Genomic DNA, 24,402 nt, shown 5'->3' with positions numbered 1-24,402 from the left:
CAAGGATCTCAGAGGTCTCAGAAGTCTTTGTGGAAGACCTTTGAAGTGCAAAGTAGCCCAAAAAACTTGTGATGCTTTTATGAACTGTTATAAAACTGTTACTAACCACTGCATATGCGTATTTACACTGTCTGGACACCGAAATAACATGATGTATATGTAAGTAATTATAACAGGATAAGAAAAGGTTAAGGTAAGAAAGACATTAAGCGGAAAGCTTCCCTGAAGAGGCATCTTTTCAGGGACCAGAGCTGCCATGTTAGTGAGGTAAGCATTAAACCCACCAGTCTCATTCATATTTTGAAGATAAATACGACATCGTTCCTTGTGTTCTTCCAGAGAGCTGCGCTGCTTGTAGCTACGTCCACAGAATTCACACTTGTATGGTTTCTCCACTGAAGGCAATAAAAAAACAGCTTGATTCTGTCTGCATTAGAGGTACCCAACCACTGTTATCTCATGAGCCACACACAAGCGCACCAATTTAAAGTGGTTAACACAAAGTATGACAAAATCAACACTCAAAACTTCCTCATTAAAAGAAATGTGTGACAAGAGAAACATGGAGGCTTCCCAGTGCTGATCGTTCCATCTGAAGATATTCGCTCCTTGTCAGAAAATGGTGCTGAAAAAGTATGCAGATTAAGACTTTGGACTTTATACTGACCCTTAGTATATAGTGATTCCGGATTAATAACTTAGCTGTAATTCAAATACACTCCCCCCGTTAACTGTTGGGTTTCCTTGAAAAAATTTGAATGGCATAAATACTTACCTAGATCCCTGCTCACATGAGTATCCCGAGTCTTATATTTTATTCCTACAAAGAAGGGTCCATTTTTTGGTGATCGTGCCACACTTCCCATTGGCTGTCCAAAGGCAGGGTCCTCAGAATACAGCAAACAGAAGACATTAAGAAGAGGCAACCAGTCATTCTGTAGCACCAGGTCCACCAGTCATGACTCATGGAAGGACTGCCAACTTAGGAGAGTTTAATAAAAAAACTCTAAGGCCCATTTCACATGAATGGGATCCATTTTTTCTCAGCAGGGAATCCATCCGTTGATCCCCTGCTGAGCTGAGCAGAGCAGCTGGATAATAGGTCCGTGCCTGCTCCGCTTATGCAGAGCGGACATGGACAAAGCCCACTGTACTCTATCGACAGTCAGATGTAAATGGACAAGCTGTCCGATGACATCAGATTGCCCTCCGATACAATCAGGCCAGACAGAGGGGAATAGATCCCCTTCAGTTTGGTTTTGCCGGATCGGAGGTAGCTGGGTGTAAACAAGTCCATTTACATCTCACTACCCATAGAAGAGAATGGTGGGTCCACCTAAAAAACGGACAGGCAGATCTGATCGGACCTCTCGTTTGAAAGATGTTTAATTTAACAAACAACCAAATGAATGTGAAGGAGTGAGGGAAGGAACTGACATGCTCAGCTTGTGTTAAAATATAAAAAGGCAGTGTGTTAGAATATCAGCCAGGAAACTTGCATTTTCAGGAGTTTAGCCGTGGCAGCTTCCCCATTTCTCTCATCACAATTTATCTTAAACATAGTATTAAAGGCAAATTGTTTCCCTAACTTAGAAACCAATATAGCTTACATGAATTTCATTCTTTAATACATTTTCTCCTCAAGGGGTTCCTTTTAAACTTTCCCCTGGCCACGCTCCCACATTGTCATTCTATGTTTGCCCCTGTACCACTGGATCCTATAGAGTCCTGTTGGAGTCTACTCTGCTTGCACACTTGTGCTGAAACTACATCTGTACATGCCGCCATTCCGAGCACTGCACGCATAGGCACTGCAAGAGGGACACGCCTCTCCACCTCTTCCACAGCATTGATTGACAATGGTTCTGTGTTTCTCTTGTGCTGCCTGTGCATGCAATGCTCTGAATGGCTACACATACAGTTGTAGTCTAGGCGGGAGTGTGCACGTAGGGAAGACTGCTGCAGGACTTCATAGGTCCTGATGACAAAGGGGTCACATATAGAACAGGAGGATGCAGGAGTGTAGGAGCATGGCCAGGGGAAATATCAAATGGAATCAAATACATGTAAGTTATTATTAGTATCTGATTTATGAGAAAAATAATGACTTTAATACCACTTTAGGCAACCATGTTGAAGAGTTTGCACACCCATGAATCATCCACTGGCACCATGTATCTTTCTGGGAACTACGTGCAGAAATATTACAACTGGGGAGGATTGTTTCTTATTTAGAGGGAAGAGTAGCCTTATGCCGCGAACACACGATCCTTTTTCCGGCATGAAAAAAACTACATTTAAAAAAAATGTCATTTAAAATTATCGTGTGTGGGCTTCACATCATTTTTCGGGTTCTGAAAAACGCCATTTTTTTTCTCGAACATGCTGCATTTTTTAACGACTTTTTTAAACAATGTCGTTTTTCGGGTTGTAAAAAATGATCTTGTGTGGGCTAAAACAACGTTAAAAACCCGCGCATGCTCAGAAGCAAGTTATGAGACGGGAGCGCTCGTTCTGGTAAAACTACCGTTCGTGATGGAATAAGCACATTCATCACGCTGAAACAGACAGATAAGCGCGAATCGTCTTTTACTAACACAAAATCAGCTAAAGCAGCCCCAAGGGTGGTGTCATCCGCAGGGAACTTCCCCTTTATAGTGCCGTCGTACGTGTTGTATGTCACCGCGCTTTGCAAAAGCATTTTTTTAAAACAATCATTTGTGGGCAACGTTGTTTTAATGATGAAGTTGGAAAAAACTAAGTTTTTTCTAGATGCTGAAAACTGATTTTTTTTAATGCCGAAAAATGATCGTGTGTACGCGGCATTACTCTCCCTACTGCAAATTCATTTATAATATAATAGCAAATGTATGGTTTTTCATAATAGCTAGGTTAAGTTGGCAGGTTGGCAACATATATTATAGGGAAATACATAAGATGCCAGCGTGTAATTCAATCAGTCAGTAGCTATCAAACTGCAATGTTATCATTGGGTGGATTGACCCTTTAAATAAAATATTTTAATGAAACAACAATACCAAACTTGCAAACTCTACTTGCCTTTATGTAATAAGCATATGAGATACAAGTGAAAGACAGGCAGAGAGGTACTCAGTACCTAATAAGAGACTGCCACAAATAATCTGAACAGTGAAGTATGGCTCCTAAGCCACTGGCTGGTAATCACTGACCTAAATTGTAATATACTGCTTACAGCAACGCACCCAGTGTGGTTACATAAAACTGGAGCAGCAAATAGGCTCAGTGGCTAGCCCTACCTCCTTGCAGGTCTTGGGACCTGGATTTGATGGCCACCAAGACCCATCTGCCTGGAATGCGTATTTTCTTGGTTTTTGTGGTTTCTCATTCAGGTGCACATATTTGCTTCAATAATACTTTGTGTGCTCACCACAGCTTTCAGCCCTGTGCTGAGTTAAGGCTAAAAGCCTTAAAATGTAAAAATAAAATCTTTTCCCTAGATGTAATTTCTTCAATCAAAGATTATTAATTGCTTTTTCATTTAGTAGAGTCTCCTGACTCATACATAGTGCTCTAATGAAGTTATTTTTATATTCTAAAAACATAGCAGTTCCATTGTGTGTCTACTTGGCTGCTGTGGCCAGGACACCGACATGGATGTTCATTTGGTGGCAGGGAGTGATGTGAAATGGTTTCTTATAAGCACCTCAAAATATGTGTGTGCTTTAAATGAAAAAATTATATCTTTTTAATATGTTCATATCCTGTATACACAATGTTGATCAATCCTTATGACACCACAGGGGCTATATGCATATAAAGGTTCAGTCTTCTGAAAGCCACTGAGGAAACTAATACTAATGCCTCGTACACACGATCTGAAATTCCGACAAGAAAAGTATGATGTGAGCTTTTAGTTGGAAATTCTGACCGTGTGTAGGCTCCATCTAAATTTTGCTGTCGGAATTTGAGGGCTGGTTCTCAAATTTTCCGATAAGGAAAGTTCTTGGAGGAAATTACGATCGTCTTTATGCAATTCCGACATGCAAAAAAACACGCATGCTTGGATTCAATTTGACACATGCTCGGAATCATCAAACTTAATTTTTATTGGCTCGTTGTAGTGTTGTACGTCACTGCGTTCCTGAGGGTCAGAATTTGGTGTGACCGTGTGTATGCAACACAAGTTTGAGCCAAAATTCAGTCTGAAAAAAAATCCACAGTTTTCTTGTCGGAATTTCCGATCGTGTGTACGCGGCATTAGAGAAATATGTAGGCTACCATTGCTGATCTCTCCTTATGAAAAAGCTAGTTGCCTGACTGATCTATTGTCTGTTTTATATTCTGAAATACTGATCACGAGTAAGTAAGCAGATCAAGAGTCTAAGGCCTCGTACACACGGCCGAGGAACTCGACGTGCCAAACACGTCGAGTTCCTCGGCCAGTTCAGCCCTGAAGCCGCCGAGGACCTTGGCGGGCCGAGAGCTCCCATAGAACAACGAGGAAATAGAGAACATGTTCTCTATTTCCTCGCCGAGGTCCTCGTCGGCTTCCTCGGCCGAAAGTGTACACACGACCAGTTTCCTCGGCAGAATTCAGCCAGAAACTCGGTCGGAAGCTGAATTCTGCCGAGGAAACTGGTCGTGTGTACGGGGCCTGAGAGCAAGTTAATCAGACTTGAGGTTTTCAAGAAAAAGTATGCAGATCAGGAGTTCTACATCTCAAACCCACCCTGTTGCATACTTGCTCCAGGTCAGTGACTATAAAAATACCAAAGCCCGAGACAGGCAACTGCCGTTTTCAGAAGAAGGTCAGCAATTGCAGTCTGCATGGTTCCCTCAGCACAGACTTCAGTAAAAAATATTTTATTGGCAAACAGGCATGGTGTTGGTTACCTACACCATGTCTACATGCTAATAAAAGTATTTTAAGTGCATTAGTGACCACTAACTGAACTCTTACAATAGGCTTAATGGCCAACTCCATCGAAACTGTATTTTGCAGTTATCTTCTAAAGGATCCTCCATAATAAGTAAGGCAAATAACTGTGGAATCCACTACACCACTGAATATTGCCTTTTTTTACTGCCTTATGTCAAGAGTGGAGACACAAACTACTGAAGGAAATCCTGGTAAAGGAGAACTCAAAAGAAACATGAATTTGGCAGGTGATTCAATCAAGCAGAACATTTTGGAAGGAGTTGGCCTTTAAATGTAGTTAGTGTGAGGAAAGTTAAAGGGATGCTCACCAGAGTGTGTACGGAGGTGCCCGGACAGGGCATCTCTCCTTTGGCAGGCGTAGCTGCACAAATGGCATTTGAATGGTTTCTCTCCAGTATGCAGCTTGCCGTGTCTGAGTAAATTCCCTTTCTGGGTAAATGATGCTCCACACTGATTGCACTGGAAAGGACGTTCCCCTGAAACAGGCAAGCACGAGCCTATAAGAGCAAACTCCATTCAGCATGTAATTTAAAAAAAACGTGAACCACTACAACTATTCAGGAACCACTGTAACTCAACATAATTCAAGTGATATAATACAACCAGATTTTGCATTTTTTTCTAACAGGACCCATGGGCGCGACCATACTTTACATGGTTCTGTGCTCCGCAACCTCCCTCTCTCAGAACTACAGAGGTTGGTGCTGTCATAAACATATAATTGACTATGGCCCAGATTCTCGAAGGCGTTACGACGGCGCAACACCATTAGCGCCGTCGTAACTCCTCATCTGGCCCCGGGTATCTATGCGACTGATTCTTAGAATCAGTTGCGCATAGGTACCCATTAGATCTGACAAGCGTAAGGCTGTTACGCTGTCAGATCTTAAAAGTAATTATTTTTCCCGCCGCTAGGTGTCGCATCATCGCTTTTCCCCGTCGTCTATGCAAATTAGGTAAGTACGGCGATTCCCGAACATACGCGAGGTCGACGCAGCTAATTAACGTCGTTTGCGTAGCGTACCCGACACGTAAGGTTTCCCCTGCTATTAGCAGGGGCAACCAATGTTAACTATGGCCGTCGTTCCCGCGTCGAATTGAATCAAAATTACGTCGTTTGCGTAAGACGTCCGTGAATGGCGCTGGACGCCATTTACGTATACATCTAGGCAAATGACGTCGGGGCGACGTCATTTAGCGCAATGCACGTCGGGTAATTTACCCGATGGAGCATGCGCAGTACGCTCGGCGCGGGAGCGCGCCTAATTTAAATGGTGCCCGCCCCATTTGAATTGGGCGGGCTTGCGCCGAGCAATCTAACGATACACCGCCGCAAGTTTACAGGTAAGTGTTCTGAGAATCAGGATTTAAACCTGTAGACCTGCGGCGGTGTAACATAGAGCTCATACATTACGCTGCCCAGGAGCAGCGCTAATGTATGAGAATCTGGGCCAATGTTTTTAAAATGGTCACCTCACTGCCTCAACCTGGTTGTCACCACAACAATTTAAAAAAAACATGTTGCAACAATTATGGGAGAAAATAATTTTCTTTTTTACCATTTTCCTAATCTATGCTCCATTTAAAATAATTATTTTTTAATTTGTTTACTTTCTTTCTTTCCATTTTTACTAGCAATGCTTATCATGTCTGCATTGAAAATTAAAATATAAAGATTCTGAAACAGAGAGTGTTGTGCTGGATCCTCGGAACACAATGTGCAGGCTCAGATTCAGAGCCTGAAAGAAAATTTGGCCAACCTCACCTGTCACAGTAAGTCAAAGGAAGCAAAGCACATCAGAGTTTACAACTAGAATCCCTGGGAGATATAAACCCTGTTGACACCTCAGCTTGCACAGCTCACGCTAGACATCTTGTTCTGTTAAATGACTGTAAAATCTTTAAATTTTGATGGTGCATATAAAAACACATGACAAAAAAAGCCAATCTCTTCCTAAATTATGTTTTTGCTACACTGCCTAGTTCATTCCTTACACTCCTTAATTCCTTATTCCTTAATACTGTTTTGTGACCAAACATGATAATCCGATATCTAACCTTTCAAATATGGTTTATTTTATGTGTACATATTGATCAGAACATTTGCTGTATGTATCAGTATTTTAATAGCTCTTAGAGAGTAGTAAGCTCAAGCTGTTTCTGTGTCAATTTTTCAAGTCCGCCTGATGTGAGAGAATTATGGAGGTTGCCATTGCTGACCCTTTTCTGAAAACGCTGGTAACTATTAAATGCTTAATTGCAGTGCAATTTGCCTTTTAACCTGCTAGAAAATTTGACTGCTCCAGGAAGAGTCAATTCCTTAGCTCAGCCCCCATTCTGCACATGCCATAGCCCTCTCCTCTTCTGGGAAAGTCTGTGCTGACCCAGCATCTCCGTCCCTCCCTTCACCTCCCTACATAACCGTTTATGTAGTTGCAGTGGGTGGAGAAAAGGGGAATACTTCAGAGTGTCACATGAGCACAAAGTTGTGCAATTTATTGCAAAGTTGTGCAATCATTGTGCAAATTATCAGGAATTGATAGGTAAAAAAAAAAATACTTTTCCTATAGACTGTTTTTTTTTTAAAGAACAATTATTTAGAGGTTGAATGAAATGTTTAATGTAATATAACACGTTTCGTAGTTAAATATTTTATTTCCATATAAAGGTCTGTACATCAGACCAAAAAGATGGACAGATGATGTGGAAAAAGGGACAGAGGGATTTTGTTCTGAAAGATGGTCATTCCCTCTAAATGAGTTGGGAGTTCTGCACGCAGCAGCAGTCTCAGGACTTTTAGATGTCTATAAAAGGGAGGATTGTATAGGTAAATAACATGCCTAATCTAAATATATATAGTTTTTTGGAAAATTTGTTAAAATTAGGTCAAATACATAATCAGACAACTTTTTTAAGGGACGGTTAGCAGTGGAAGCCTCAGCGTTTCTCTAATTAAGAACTACATTTAGAAAATGAACTTTAAAAAAAAAAAAAAAACTTTTATTGTTATATCTCTGGGACTTAAAGTGTGCCTCCTTTAAAGTGTAATCCCCCCCCCCCCCTATCGTTTTCAGCCAAGGAAGCTGCCATCTTTGCCTCTGCTTAATCTACAGCTGCCATGATCCTGCACATCAGTTATGTGATCAGTTATGACACCAGCATTGGATGGTTTGACAGTTTGGTTGAGAGCACAACCAATGGGAGTGTTACATCTGGCACGTGCCGGGAATGAGACTGTTTTATGGATGGGTTTACTTCCGCTTTAAATCCTACTAGTTTCTGTTTCATTACCCTATGTGAACATCCTGCTCCCTGGACAAAGAATCAGCAGTATCAGCAGATTCCCTTTTCTTGGACACAAGAAGTCTTTAACCTTCAAGTTGTACTGCTACCTACAGGAGGATTTGACACCGTACTGTAGGCCAGCCCAGCAGAACTCATCCTAATATCAGCATGCCTCCTTTTCCTAAAGGTGGAACATGTGTTCCTTAACAAACTCCAATAAAAGGATTTTTATAATGAGTACAAAATGCCTATTTTTTTCTATTTCATTGAGGGACATAGGAAGTCTGTCACATCCAAAAGAATTCCAGCTGAGGGATGAGCACCACAGCAAATGTTGCCAGGCCCAAGAAAAAAACAGACTGTCTGCAGGACGTTTACATCAGATGATGCTTCAATCTATGCTTAATGCATATATAATTTTATGGAAAATTTGTTAAAATTAGGTCAATGACATAATCAGACAACTTTTTCGAAAGAAGGTTAGCAATGGAAGCCTCTGTGTTTTTCTAATAAAGAGCTACAGTTAGAAACTGAAATGCCACTTTCATTATTATAGCATATATAGATGCTTCACAAGACATATGTTCTTTGCATCCCTCTGATCGTAGTTTCATTTTGTTACTAAGGGTTTGACTTTCTAAACTGATCCCTAGCCACATCTGCCCACCACACCCTGTTCAAGAAGAAAGCCTCAGTGGCCAATAACAACGTTATCATTAGACAGGGGTGGCTGTAGCTATGATGAATTATTATATTAAATATGACATCCACAACAATGTCCTTCTGCACTTGGACTTTAGTGACATACTTCTAATGGGGCTCTAGAGGTGCAGAGCTTCTTATTATAACACAGAGAGCATTCCTTTTTAAACATTTGAGCAAGTGGATCTGATGTTAAGGATCTGAACAAGGGTATTTATTTATTCACTGTGTTAAAATACTTTCACTGTACATTGCCTAGAGGGCATTTGTTTTCCTCAGCAATGCTGGCATTTCACTTTAGTAAAATGTAAAGCTAGAAAAACACGAATAATATCACTTTTTGTGTTACAGTAGTATACAGGGAGGTTACTCTGATTAATATGTACTCCTGTTATCTTACACCAGAGAATTCTATATGCTGACATCAATTAAAACTGGCCCAACCAAATGTATACTGTGGATGCAAAATTCCCAGGTTTGCGCACATTACTGTATAATTGAACATTACTGTGAATGCATCAGTATGCTGGGGGCTTCTGCTTCTGCAGGAGTGAGACTCCATAGATGAGACATAAAAATAAACTCCATTACAGTGAACTTGCCACTGAATTCCCATACAGAACACAGTGGGTGACTCCATCCACTTGCAATAATTGAAATATCTGAACTAAATTGAGCCTTAGGCCCCATACACACGATAGAATCCATCCGTAGATAAATCCCAGCAAATGGGTTTCTGCAGATAGATCCTATGGTGTGTACACGCCAGCGGATCTGTTTCCGCGGAGAAATCTCCTCTGGGATGGATTCCAGCAGATCGGATATTTGCTGACATGCACAACAAATCCATCTGCTGGAATCCATTCCAACGGATGGATCCGCTCGTCTGTACAGACTTACCGGATCCATCCGTCCAAAGGGATTCCCCGCACGCGTCGTAATGATTTGACGCATGCGTGGAATTCCTTATATGACAGCGTCGCGCCCGTCGCCGCGTCATAATCGCGGCGACGGCGCGACACGTCATCGCCAGAGGATTTCCGCGCGGATTTCAATGCGATGGTGTGTACACTCCATCGCATAGAAATCTGCGGAAATCTTTGAGAGGATTTATCCGTGGAAACGGTCCGCTGGACCGTATCCGCGGATAAATTCTCTCGTGTGTTTGGGGCCTAAAACTTAAAGTGTACCTCATTTAAATCCTACCAATTTCTGTTTTAGAACCCTATGTGAACAGCCTGCAACCTGGACAAAGAATCAGCAGTATCAACAGATTCCCTTTTCTTGGAATCTATTGAGAGACACAGGAAGTCTTTTTGCTTCAAGTTATTCTGCCACCTACAGGAGAATTTGACACTGTACTGTAGGCCAGCCCAGGAGAACCCATCCTAATATCAGCATGCCTCAGTTTGCTAGAGGTGCAATATGTTACCTTTAACACAGTGGTCATCAACCCTGTCCTCAGGGCCCACCAACAGGCCAGATTTTAGGTAATTACCTTGGGAAGATGCAGACTAGAATACTGCAATCACTGGGCAGAAAATGATATCACCTGTGATGTATTTCAGTTATCTTGCAAACCTGGCCTGTTAGTGGGCCCTGAGAACAGGGTTGATGACCACTGCTTTAACAAACTGCATGTTATGAGTACAAAATGCCTGTTTTCTTTCTAGTTCATTTAGGGACACAGCAAGTCTATCACATCCAACACATTCAAAAGAAGTCCGGCTGAGGGGTGAACAACGCAGCAAATGTTGCCAGGCCAAAGAAAATAACAGACTGCCTGCAGGACCTTTACATCAGATGATGCCTCAATACACACCTGGTAGAAGTTAGAGAGAATTAGCTAGATTTACGTATCCTATTTGCACTACGCCGACGTAACATAGTGAGGCAAGGCCAGTATTCATAAAGCACCTGCTCCGTAAGTTACGTCGGCGTAGCGCAAATGGGCCGGCGTGACCCCGCCTAATTCAAAGTAGGCATGTAGTGGGCAAATCTAGGAATCAATAGCTTGATGGTGAAAAGCCCAAGAAGCACTCACAGATTGCGTATGCTTTGACAGGAAAGGGTGGGACCCAAACCTTGAGAACAAAAGCTGGAATGAGCCACCTAGAGATGGTGGAGCGAGAAGAAGGTGTACCCTTACAGGGACCATATGGCATGATAAAAAGGAAATCAGTCTGAAAGAATCAAACAGTGGTTGAGAGCCTGAACCACATCCAAACAATAATGTAAAATTTCCCTTTGATTAACTGGAACTAGAGTAAAGGAAGAATGTTGTTCTGATTGAGGTTAAAGGCAGAAACTACATTAGATAGGAATGACGTTCAAGGCCTCAACTAGTGTTGCCACCTGGACAGTCCAGGTTTTAAATCATGTGTCCGGGTTTCAGTCTGCCTAACTGTAAAGGATTCTCAACAAAATATTACAAATTAACATTTTATTTATGATTATATTAATTTGCCCAATTACATTTGAGAAAAATGAAAACAGACTGGAACTAGAGTAAAGGAAGAATGTTGTTCTGATTGAGGTTAAAGGCAGAAACTACATTATATAGGAAGGACGTTCAAGGCCTCAACTAGTGTTGCCACCTGGACAGTCCAGGTTTTAAATCATGTGTCCGGGTTTCAGTCTGCCTGACTGTAAAGGATTCTCAACAAAATATTACAAATTAACATTTTATTTATGATTATATTAATTTGCCCAATTACATTTGAGAAAAATGAAAACGGGGGGACAGTGTATAGAAATTGTTGCAGTTCCTAAAAGTTGTACTTGATTATTTCTGTTCAATCCCTTGAATTAAAGCTAAAGTCTGCACTTCAAATTCATTTGGATTGTTTAATTTAAATTTTATTCTGGTGGCATACAGAGCCAAAAGTATGAAAATTGTGCCTGGACCTAACTATGTATTTAAATGTAGCTCTCAGTGCTTGGCCTGACTGGCCCACTCACAAAGTGAGTCTTCAGAGACAGGGCAAGGGCTGAGGCATTGCCAACGCGTCTGGACTTGAAAAGAACTCTGTGGGTGACTTTTACCATAGCAGAGTCTCTAAAGCATCCTACATTGAACCCTAAGGTCACTTTCAGACTAGTCCCACAGGATGAGGATGACCATGCCAGATAGCTGCAATCTGAGGGACCAGCTCTAGCAACAGTGCAGAAAGATTAAAAAGAGGTTAAAAATAAAATGAGCAGAGCTTTAGAAAGAATGTCCATCCTTCTAGAACACTTGCAGAAAACTAAGGCATGCTGATAGTATACTTGGCTGGCATTATAATTTTCATTTTGTTTGCTAGTGTCCAATCCTCTTGTAGGCAGCAGTATAACTAGAAGATGAAAGTCTTCCTGTGTACCTCAATGGATGAGAAAAAAAATACATATATATGTATTTCAACTTTGTATTTAGTTGCTTGCCTGAAATTCTGCTTAAAGGAGAGCTCCAAGAATTATATGTTAAAAGAATAGTGGGTGGTAAATTTAATTTGTTGCTGCTGCCCTTTCATAAATACAACTCTCCAAAAACTAGGAATGAATTGCATTGGAACCATTAGCTCAATGCATCAGTCCATGCCTACTTTCAGTCCTTGCCATTTTCTGAATAGAACTAGTTGCTGTGAATTGTGGCCTCATAGACTGAGACTAATTACATTCATAAAATAGCAAGGACCAGAACCAATAAGCTGAACGTAAAGTTGAGCTCTAGTCTTATTTTTAGGAGGGATGTATCTTGGAAAGGACCACAGCATAGAGGTAAGTGTAATAAATACATTAGACTTATCTCCCATGGTCCTTTTCCGATATAATCATAAGAGCTTCTCTTTAAAATACTTTATTTTTAAAGTCTTAATTTTTTTTTTTTAAAGCATCTGTAAGTAGGTAGTTTGAAGAGGCACACATTCATTTGGGTTAGAGAACGCATCTATGTCAGCTGATCATGGAAGGATCCCTACCTGTGTGGCTTCTTTTGTGCACCAGTAAAACATTGAGGCTATTGCAGGCCAGTCCACAGATGTCACAGTACAGTTTTCCTAGGCTAGGTCTGTTGAGGTCATATGAGGAGCTGTGTCTTTCCAGCTGTATGCTTTTATAGGGTGCACATTCTGAGCCATATCCATAGGTTAGGTCAATGCCTTCAGGGTGTTCTGGGGGTGCTTCAGATGATTCCATGGATTCATTTTTCACCTTTACCAGGTCCACTGACAATAAAAAGCAGAGAGAGAATCAATAAACAATGTATATTTTTTGTCAAATGTACAAATGTGATATTTTTCCAAAGAAATTAAAGACATATAAAGAAATGGGCAGAGAGACATAGAGTGAATAATTTGTATTTCGGTGCCAAGATCTCAGCATAGGTCTATGTTTTTTTTTTTTTGCAATATAAAGCACACAATCTTAGTGAGCGGGGTAGAGTCATGTGATGGTTTAATGTAAATGAATATGTTTAGGTTATTAAAAGGTTAAAGTAGAATTCCACCTAAAGCCTAACTAGTCCTAAACATGCTCCCTTCTCTCTCCTAACGCCTATACTAACTTGTATAAATCCAGTTATGTGATCTGGCTCCCCTGTGTCAGCCAGTGGCGGCTGCAGTGGAGAGGTGGGACTGCTGACAATGGCTGCACTATGGGAGCCTATGGATGATGTCACTCTATCCATTCCCCTGCAGCTGCCGCTGGCTGACACACGTAACCGGACTAGAGCAGGTTGAAAATAGCCAAGTATATGCATCTTTTTTTTATACAGGGTAGTTAGTAGAGGTGAAACAGATGAAAACAGAGGATGCACTGGCCTAGTGCATTATCCAACAACAATTTTATTAAAGATAAAATATATAAAATGGCTACTCACAAACATAGTTAGTAAAAGTGCTCATCCAGCCACTACATGTGTCTACAATGTCCCAGGTTTGCAAAAACCTCTAGCTGAGGGGGGACCTCACCAGGGTCCCTGCTGGCTGATGTGTTTCCAAGGTATGTCCTTCTTCATTAGAGCCAATGTAGTTTTGATGAAGAAGGACATACCTTTGAAACGCATCAAAAGCTGGGACCCTGGTTTGTGAGTAGCTATTTGATATATTTTAACTTTAATAAAATTGTTGTTGGACAATGCACTAGGCCGGTGCATTTTTAACAGTGTTCTGAGGACAACCCTAGTCCTAGAGGGTAACAAGGCTTCAAAATATTATCAAAAAAAGGAAGAATTATTGCGCAGACCCAACCCTAAGTGCATAAATCAGCTGCGTCTCAAGTGTGCCATACAGCACAAAGCAAATAGAAAGCAAATGAAGAAAGGAATCTCAGGTGTCAGTGATTGTATCCACGCTGTGATCTGGACAAACAGGAGACCTCCACCACAGAAATTACTGACTCTTACCAGAATTCAGTAAGTTAACAGCAAAAGAAATAGCATCCACAGCAGCAGCCCAGCTGATTAATCCTCCAATAACGGTAGCTTAATGACGGACCTCCCCATTCAATGGCAATTTGGATTGCCATTGAATGGGGAGGTCCGTCATTAAGCTATCGTTATTGGAGGATTAATCAGCTGGGCTGCTGCTGTGGATGCTATTTCTTTTGCTGTTAACTTACTGAATTCTGGTAAGAGTCAGTAATTTCTGTGGTGGAGGTCTCCTGTTTGTCCAGATCACAGCGTGGATACAATCACTGACACCTGAGATTCCTTTCTTCACTACAATCTTGGACTGTTTCAAACCTCTTGGCTTGCCTCTATTCCACTGAATTAACTGTGATATATCAATTTTAATGCTGTGGAGATACTCATGCTATTTTGACAGTTATTTATACTTTACACTTTACATTTTTTGGTGTTTTATTTGTATCACTTTTCAATAGCGCGACTCCTTTTTTTATTATTCAAAATATTATCCACTTCTGAGTACAGAGGGCAGTGGCGGCTGGTGCTCAAAATTTTTGGGGGGGCGCAAACGGAAAAAAAAAAATTGCAGCCTCACTGTGCCCATCACATGCAGCCACTGTGCCATCAAACGCAGCCACTGTGCCATGCCATCAAACGCAGCCACTGTGCCATCAATTGTCACCACTGTGCCATGCCATCAAATGCAGCCACTGTGCCATCAATTGCCACCACTGTGCCATGCCATCAAACAGCAACTGTGCCATCAATTGTCACCACTGTGCCATGCCATCAAACGCAGCCACTGTGCCATCAATTGTCACCACTGTGCCATGCCATCAAACACAACAACTGTGCCATCAATTGTCACCACTATGCCATGCCATCAAATGCAGCCACTGTGCCATCAATTGCCACCACTGTGCCATGCCATCAAACAGCAACTGTGCCATCAATTGTCACCACTGTGCCATGCCATCAAACGCAGCCACTGTGCCATCAATTGTCACCACTGTGCCATGCCATCAAACGCAGCCACTGTGCCATCAATTGTCACCACTGTGCCATGCCATCAAACACAGCAACTGTGCCATCAATTGTCACCACTATGCCATGCCATCAAACAGCAACTGTGCCATCAATTGTCACCACTGTGCCATGCCATCAAACGCAGCCACTGTGCCATCAATTGTCACCACTGTGCCATGCCATCAAACAGCAACTGTGCCATCAATTGTCACCACTGTGCCATGCCATCAAACGCAGCCACTGTGCCATCAATTGTCACCACTGTGCCATGCCATCAAACGCAGCCACTGTGCCATCAATTGTCACCACTGTGCCATGCCATCAAACACAGCAACTGTGCCATCAATTGTCACCACTGTGCCATGCCATCAAACACAGCAACTGTGCCATCAATTGTCACCACTGTGCCATGCCATCAAACAGCAACTGTGCCATCAATTGTCACCACTGTGCCATGCCATCAAACGCAGCCACTGTGCCATCAATTGTCACCACTGTGCCATGCCATCAAACGCAGCCACTGTGCCATCAATTGTCACCACTGTGCCATGCCATCAAACGCAACCACTGTGCCATCAATTGTCACCACTGTGCCATGCCATCAAACGCAGCCACTGTGCCATCAATTGTCACCACTGTGCCATGCAACACAGCAACTGTGCCATCAAACGCAGCCACTGTGCCATCAATTGTCACCACTGTGCCATACCATCAAACGCAGTCACTGTGCCATCAATTGTCACCACTGTGCCATGCCATCAAACGCAGCCACTGTGCCCCTCAACTGTTGCCACTGTGCCAATTGTCACCACTGTGCCCTTTAATTGTCACCACTGTGCCCCATGATGCCACTGTGCCCATTGTCACCACTGTGCCCCATGATGCCACTGTGCCCATTGTCACCACTGTGCCCCATGATGCCACTGTGCCCATTGTCACCACTGTGCCCCATGATGCCACTGTGCCCATTGTCACTCACCACTGTGCCCCATGATGCCACTGTGCCAATTGTCACCTCTGTGCCCTTTGTCACCACTGTGCCCCATGATGCCACTGTGCCAATTGTCACCTCTGTGCCCTTTGTCACCACTGTGCCCCATGATGTCACTGTGCCCCTTTCCCTGTAAAAAGCACTTACCTGAGGATTCCATGTGCTCCCTCGATGTCTTCTGCCGCTGTGGTGAAGCTTCTGCCAATCAGGTTCCTGATAACCAGAATCCGGGAACCTGATTGGCTGAAACGGCCGTTTGTCTTATACAATGAGCGCAGATTGCCTGCGCTCAGAGTATAGACAGCTGAGAGCCGGAGAAAAGCCTATCAGAGCCGCTGGCTTTGATAGGCAATTCCCCTCAGCCAACCAGCTGCCGCTATTCGGGTAACCGGCGTCCCGCATCCGGTTATCTGAATAGACCAGGCAGCGCTGGCAACCAACAATAACATACATTTGTGCATTTATGCACAAATGTGTGTTATTTGCGAGAGGGGGTGGCGCTGCAGCGCCCTCTATAGACGGCCGCCAGAACTGCGGCTAAAATGTCAAAATGACATTTTAGCCGAATAAAAGTTCTTAAAGGGCCCGTTTTTTTTTTTTTTTTTTTGTGACTGTGGGAGGGGGGGCGGCGCCCGTGCGTCCCTATGGACGGGCCGCCACTGACAGAGGGGCAAATCCACAAAAAACCTGCCTAACTTAACTTTTAGCAGTTAAGTTATACTTGCGGAAAATTTCTACCTAAGTGCCTGATCCACAAAGCACTTACCTAGACATTTTCGGCTGTGTAACTTAAGTGCCTCCGTCGCAAGGCGGTCTTCTCATCCAGGGGGCGATGCCAATTTAAATGAGGCGCGCTCCCGCGCCGGCCGTACTGCGCATGCTCGTGACGTCATTTTCCCGACGGGCAGCGTGCAAAATTACGTTACGTCAGGCTTTGTGGATTGCGACGGGACAATAAAGTTGCGTCGGGTAAAAAAAAAGTTACGCGTCGGGAAAAAAAATTCTAAATTTCAAAAAAAACGCGGCGATCGAAAAAAAGGTCTGTTTTTACAAGGTGTTACTAGTTTACACTTTGTAAAAGCAGAACTAATTTTACGTATGCAAACGTAAACTTACGCAGAAAACACAAAGCTGAAAAGCTTTGTGGATCTCCGTAAGTCCTCATTTGCATACGCAAAGCGGCATTTCGACTCGAAATGCCCGCAGCGGCGGATGCGGTACTGCATCCTAAGATCCGACAGTGTAAGTCTCTTACAGATGTCGGATCTTCTGCCTATCTTTGGAAAACTGATTCTGAGGATCAGTTCCAAAGATAGGCACAGGGCTACGCAGGCGGAACAGCAGATCCGCCTGCGTATCCCTTTTGAGGATTTGGCCCAGAGTACTTTTCTGATTTGGACCATCACACCTATGTGCAGGAGATTATCGTTTTAGTTAGTACAGGTGCTAGGAGAGAGGAGGAAGCATTTTTAAGACTAGGCTTTAGTTGGAATTCTGCTTTAAGGTTTGTGTGTGTCTAATAGTGTGGATGGGCATCAGAGTTAACAGTTAGAGGTCAGGGACAGTTGCAAAGACCTTAATTGACACACATTTTTGCACTAAAACACCCTTCCCAAGATGAACTGCATTGGGCTACTAACACCAAGGAAGAGTTGTAAGGAATGCTCTGCTGTACACAAAGATTAAGGCTGGCCACAGAGGAATAGTTATTTTCACTAATTGTGAAGGAAAGTGATAAATGGTTTTCCAAATAAATAATTGAAAAGTGTGGGGTGCATTTGCAGTCAATACTTTGTAGAACCACCTTTCACTGCAATTACAGCTGCAAGTCTTTATGGGGATGTCTCTACCAGCTTTGCACATCTAGAGAGAGAAATTTTTGCCCATTCTATTTTGCAAAATAGCTAAGCAAATTGGATGGAGAGCGTCTGTGAGCAACAATTTTCAATTCTTGCAACAGATTCTCAATTGGATTTAGGTCTAGACTATGACTGGGCCATTCTAACACATGAATGTGCTTAGATCTAAACCATTCCATTGTAGCTCTGGCTGTATGTTTAGGGTTATTGTCCTGCTGGAAGTTGAACCTCCGCTCCATTCTCAAGTCTTTTGCAGACTCTAAGGCCCCGTACACACGACCAGTTTCCTCGGCAGAATTCAGCTTCCGACCGAGTTTCTGGCTGAATTCCGCCGAGGAAACTGGTCGTGTGTACACTTTCAGCCGAGGAAGCCGACGAGGAGCTCGACGAGGAAATAGAGAACATGTTCTCTATTTCCTCGTTGTTCTATGGGAGCTCTCGCCCCGCCGAGCTCCTCGGCGGCTTCAGGGCTGAACTGGCCGAGGAACTCGATGTGTTTGGCACGTCGAGTTCCTCGGCCGTGTGTACGAGGCTTCACAGGTTTTCTTCTAAGATTGCCCTGTATTTGGCTCCATTCATCTTCCCATCAACTCTGACCAGCTTCCCTGTCCCTGCTGAAGAAAAGCATCTCGACAACATGATGCTATCACCACCATGTTTCACGGTGGGAATGGTGTGTTCATGGTGATGTGCAGTATTAGTTTTCTATAAAAAACAGGGTGCAATCAGCGCAAATATATAGATCAAAAAATGATGATATTAAAAGTGTATTTATGTGATACAGACCCCCAGGGTTCAGATCACTGGTAATGCCAGCTGAACACTAAGGGAAATTCGCAAAAATCCTAAGCAAGTAAAAAATAAAATAGAAAAAGTGCAGCGCAAAACTCAAATATATGAATGATACTGGTATACTCAAACACCAATACCATAAGTGTGAATATGAATATGCAGAAAAAAAAATAAAAAAATTATTAAGAATTAAATACAATTCAAACAAACAGTCCAAAAGTCCATAAGTGTCAGAAGATGAGTGAATTAAACGAAAATAAATCTCCACCACGTGACAATCCACCAAAATTTTGAAGTGATCCCTCCACCGTTGTAGATGGCTACTCTCACCTTCATATATGGACCACTGAGTTAACAGATGGTCAAAAAAGCAAATCAAACAGGCAGGTCATGAACAGGAACCAGGCTGATGTATTAGATCCTCATAAAACAACCAAACCGCAAAGGACAGGTGCATGTAAAGAGATAATCACAGACTTATGCCGCATACACACCATCACTTTATGTGATGAAAAAAAACGACACTTTCTGTGAAGTAAAAAATGACGTTTTTGAAACTTCAATTTTCAAAGACGAAGTTGCCTACACACCATCGTTTTTCTCACAATGTTCTTGCAAAGTGAGGTTACGTTCCACCACGTTTTACCATTGAAGTAGCTTCTGGGCATGCGTGGATGAAAAAACGTCTTAGAAAACGACGTTTTTTGCTACACACGGTCAATTTCTGTGAAGTAAAAAGTGCACTTTTGAAAAACGACACATAAAATTGAAGCATGCTTCAATTTTTTTTGGTCGTTTTTTACAAGACATAAAACGACGTTTTCCCCCACACACAGTCAATTAAAGTGACGTTTTTAAAAACGTCATTTTTTTTCATCACATAAAGTGATGGTGTGTACGCGGCATAAGTGCTCACTGTTGCAATGTGTGGATTTATTCTTTAAAAGAAGCAAAAGTCAGGCTACTCACATTTGGCCAGACAAAAAACGGCATGAAGTAACAATCTTTGGGAATGAACAGCAGATGAGCGACGTGATGTTTCAGGCTCCTAAACCACCAGCGGTATGTATTGTATTTAATTCTTAATATATATATTTTTTTTTTCTGCATATTCATATTCACACTTATGGTATTGGTGTTTGAGTATACCAGTATCATTTATATATTTGAGTTTTGCGCTGCACTTTTTCTATTTTATAGTATTAGTTTTCTGCCACACATAGCGTTTTGCTTTTAGGCCAAAAAGTTACATTTTGGTCTTCTCTGACCAGAGAACCTTCTTCCACATATTTGCTGTGTCCCCCCACATGGCTTCTCGCAAAACTGCAAATAGGACTTCTTATGGCTTTCTTTCAACAATGGCTTTCCTCTTGCCACTCTTCCATAAAGGCCAGATTTGTGAAGTGCACGACTAATAGTTGTCCTGTGGATAGATTCTCCCATCTGAGCTGTGGATCTCTGCAGCTCCTTCAGAGTTACCATGGGCCTCTTGGCTGCTTCTCTGATTAATGCTCTCCTTGCTCGGCCTGTCAGTTTAGGTGAACGGCCATGTCTTGGTAGGTATGCAGTTGTGCAATACTCTTTCCATATTCGGATGATGGATTGAACAGTTCTCCGTGAGATGTTCAAAGCTTGGGATATTTTTTTTTATAACCTAACACTGCTTTAAACTTCTCCACAACTTTATACCTGACCTGACCAGTGTGTTCCTTGGCCTTCATGATGATGTTTGTTCACTAAGGTTCTCTAACAAAACTTAATGGCTTCACAACACAGCTGTATTTATACTGAGATTAATTTACACACAGATGGACTCAACCGCAATTGGTTCCACTAGATTTTAGTTAGGGGTATTAGAGTAAAAGGGGCTAAATACAAACGCACGCCACACTTTTCAAATAATTATTTGTAAACAATTTGGAAACCCATTTATAATTTTTCTTCCACTTCACAATGATGTTCCACTTTGTGTTGGTCTATCCTAAAAATCCCAATAAAATACATTTCGTTTTTGGTTGTAACATGACAAAATGTGGAACATTTCAAGGAGGTACGAATACTTTTTCAAGGCACTGTATATAGTATCCTCTAAAACCAACTCAATGATTACACATTTCTGTATTGATGTGATGCACATCATAAGCAAAGTAAGTTCCAGCTTTCTGTATTATAGAGCGGGTGTCAGCAACTTATAGATCGCGGACAGATGACTTGCTAACCCGCCATCCCAGAGCATCAAACGGAGTGCAATGCAGAGGGATTACTAGTAAAGTTGGAGCTGTAGTAGATAGCAAGAACCACATAAGCCGATGCCTCCTCTGTAGTGCAGGCTTCTGTCCCATGCGGAGTGATACCAACTGCACTCAGGGATGGACTGGCCATCGGGACTACCGGGAGTTTCCCGGTGGGCCGATGGCTCAGTGGGCTGGTTTGAGTGACAACCTGTCAAAGTAATGACTGCGCGGCTTGCGCAGCCATTACTTTGAGCACCGCTGTACTGCCCAGGGAGGGACTGACCACTTGATGTTCTCAATGAATTGCGGTGAAGGAAGCGGAAGTTTTCTCCACTCAGAGAAGCACACCTACAGTACCCTCCGGCGGTCTCGCTCCTCTCCGATCTGTGTGCTCGGCGCTGCGGCGCAGCACGTTGTGCCCTGTGTCTGTGCTCACTGCGATTAGAAGCAGTGGGAGTGGAGCGGGTTTTGGCGGTGCCCGGGTCTATGGAGGCAGCTTAGAGTTCGTTCTGGCCCTGGGACAGGACAACGGATGTGTGGAGGGAGGTGAGCCGGCCGCTTTGTGGGAGAACCTGTGTGTCGGGACTTGAGATGGGGGAGGGGGAAGTCAGTGAGAGCAGTGTCTGCAGCAAGGTGGGAAACAAATTCTGGTGCTGTGCTGCGAACTTCAGTTGTTCCATACATGTCACTGCAAGGTGGTCTCTGCCGTGATGGAGCAAACAATTGGGCTCATTCACACCACCATATACCACTTTTCTACCATGTGCACCCCTGCCATATACATACAACCCCCCACTATACACTCCGCACCCCTCTCATATACATTCTACCCCCCCACTATACACTCCGCACCTCTCTCATATAATACTACCCCCCACTATACACTCCGCACCCCTCTCATATACATTCTACCCCCCACTATACACTCCGCACCCCTCTCATATACATTCTACCCCCCACTATACACTCCGCACCCCTCTCATATACATTCTACCCCCCACTATACACACCACACCCCTCTCATATACATTCTACCCCCCACTATACACACCACACCCCTCTCATATACATTCTACCCCCCACTATACACACCACACCCCTCTCATATACATTCTACCCCCCACTATACACACCACACCCCTCTCATATACATTCTACCCCCACTATACACACCGCACCCCTCTCATATACATTCTACCCCCCACTATACACACCACACCCCTCTCATATACATTCTACCCCCCACTATACACACCACACCCCTCTCATATACATTCTACCCCCCACTATACACACCACACCCCTCTCATATACATTCTACCCCCCACTATACACTCCGCACCCCTCTCATATACATTCTACCCCCCACTATACACTCCGCACCCCTCTCATATACATTCTACCCCCCACTATACACTCCGCACCCCTCTCATATACATTCTACCCCCCACTATACACTCCGCACCCCTCTCATATACATTCTACCCCCCACTATACACTCCGCACCCCTCTCATATACATTCTACCCCCCACTATACACACCGCACCCCTCTCATATACATTCTACCCCCCACTATACACACCGCACCCCTCTCATATACATTCTACCCCCCACTATACACTCCGCACCCCTCTCATATACATTCTACCCCCCACTATACACACCACACCCCTCTCATATACATTCTACCCCCCACTATACACTCCGCACCCCTCTCATATACATACTACCCCCCACTATACACTCCGCACCCCTCTCATATACATTCTACCCCCACTATACACTCCGCACCCCTCTCATATACATACTACCCCCCACCATACACTCCGCACCCCTCTCATATACATACTACCCCCCACCATACACTCCGCACCCCTCTCATATACATACTACCCCCCACTATACACTCCGCACCCCTCTCATATACATACTACCCCCCACTATACACACCACACCCCTCTCATATACATTCTACCCCCACTATACACTCCGCACCCCTCTCATATACATACTACCCCCCACTATACACTCCGCACCCCTCTCATATACATACTACCCCCCCACCCTACACTGCGCACCTCTCTCATATACATTCTACCCCCCACCCTACACTCCGCACCCCTCTCATATACATTCTACCCCCCACCCTACACTCCGCACCCCTCTCATATACATTCTACCCTACACTCCGCACCCCTCTCATATACATACTACCTCCCACTATACACTCCGCACCCCTCTCATATACATACTACCTCCCACTATACACTCCGCACCCCTCTCATATACATAATACCCCCCACCCTACACTCCGCACCCCTCTCATATACATACTACCCCCCACCCTACACCTCTCTCATATACATTCTACCCACACCCCACCCTACACTCCACACCTCACTCATGTACATACTACCCCCCACCATACACCTGTACATCCCCATGCTTCTAACATGGCCTTCACACTTTAGTACATACCATGTGAATGAGGCCTTAGTAGAAATGTAATGTTTGTACACTGTTTTTGTGCGTGTTTCCAAAATAAAGTGGGCCGGTCTGGATGAAGTCCAGGGCCAAATCTTTGTCCCAGTCCAACCCTGACTGCACTCCATCTCTTATCCCAGCTAGCAGTCTCCAGAGTAGTGCCAGCAGCAGGAAAGAAGGGATCTTCAAGTCAGTGTGAAGCAATACCATGGACATAATAGTATAGGGCTGCTTTCACACTGATGTGCTGTGGTTTACCCACACTGTGGGTGCAGTAAAGTGTACCTGCATCTTTCCTGTGGGTTTGCTGTGCTTAGCCATAGACTTATATTATAACCTGCGGGTTTGGTGCACTAAACCTGCAGGATATAATAGAAGTATATAGCAAAGAATCATGTAGTTGCAGGGCACTTGCAGAGTGGCCCAATTTACTTGAATGGGTCGTGATTGGCAGGCGGAAGCACCCATAAAAACAACAGGGAGCTTAATTCCTGCTGTGGCATGTGTACACCTTTGGCTGCTGCCACAACAGTGTTTTACCTCCTCCCAACTTTACGTGTGAACGAGCCCTAAGAGTTCCGTTGCCGGATGCACATGTAAAAGCGATCTAAGTGTGTTTGACAGGTGGTGAGGAGGCGATATGTTGCCTCCTCACCACCTGATTTAAACCCATGATTGCTGTGCAAAGCACACAATTGGGACACGGTAGTAAGACAATTAG

General features: G+C 43.4%; 1 protein-coding gene across 1 annotated transcript in view; it reads right to left on the bottom strand.

The window, feature by feature from the left end:
- Positions 1-24,402, bottom strand: part of IKZF3 (IKAROS family zinc finger 3) — a 204,909-nt gene that overhangs the window by 48,944 nt on the left and 131,563 nt on the right. Inside the window, exons 4-6 of the mRNA XM_040329947.1 lie at positions 12,868-13,113; positions 5,230-5,397; positions 285-395 (exon numbers count right to left, since the gene is read on the bottom strand). Of these exons, the coding sequence (XP_040185881.1) occupies positions 285-395; positions 5,230-5,397; positions 12,868-13,113 (525 nt within the window). The remainder of the gene's footprint in view (positions 1-284; positions 396-5,229; positions 5,398-12,867; positions 13,114-24,402) is intronic.

This window comes from Rana temporaria, chromosome 12 (genome assembly GCF_905171775.1).
Source record: "Rana temporaria chromosome 12, aRanTem1.1, whole genome shotgun sequence".
NCBI classification, from domain to species: domain Eukaryota; kingdom Metazoa; phylum Chordata; class Amphibia; order Anura; family Ranidae; genus Rana; species Rana temporaria.
Note: the sequence above shows the minus strand (reverse complement) of the source record. Positions and strands in the feature narration are given on the sequence as shown.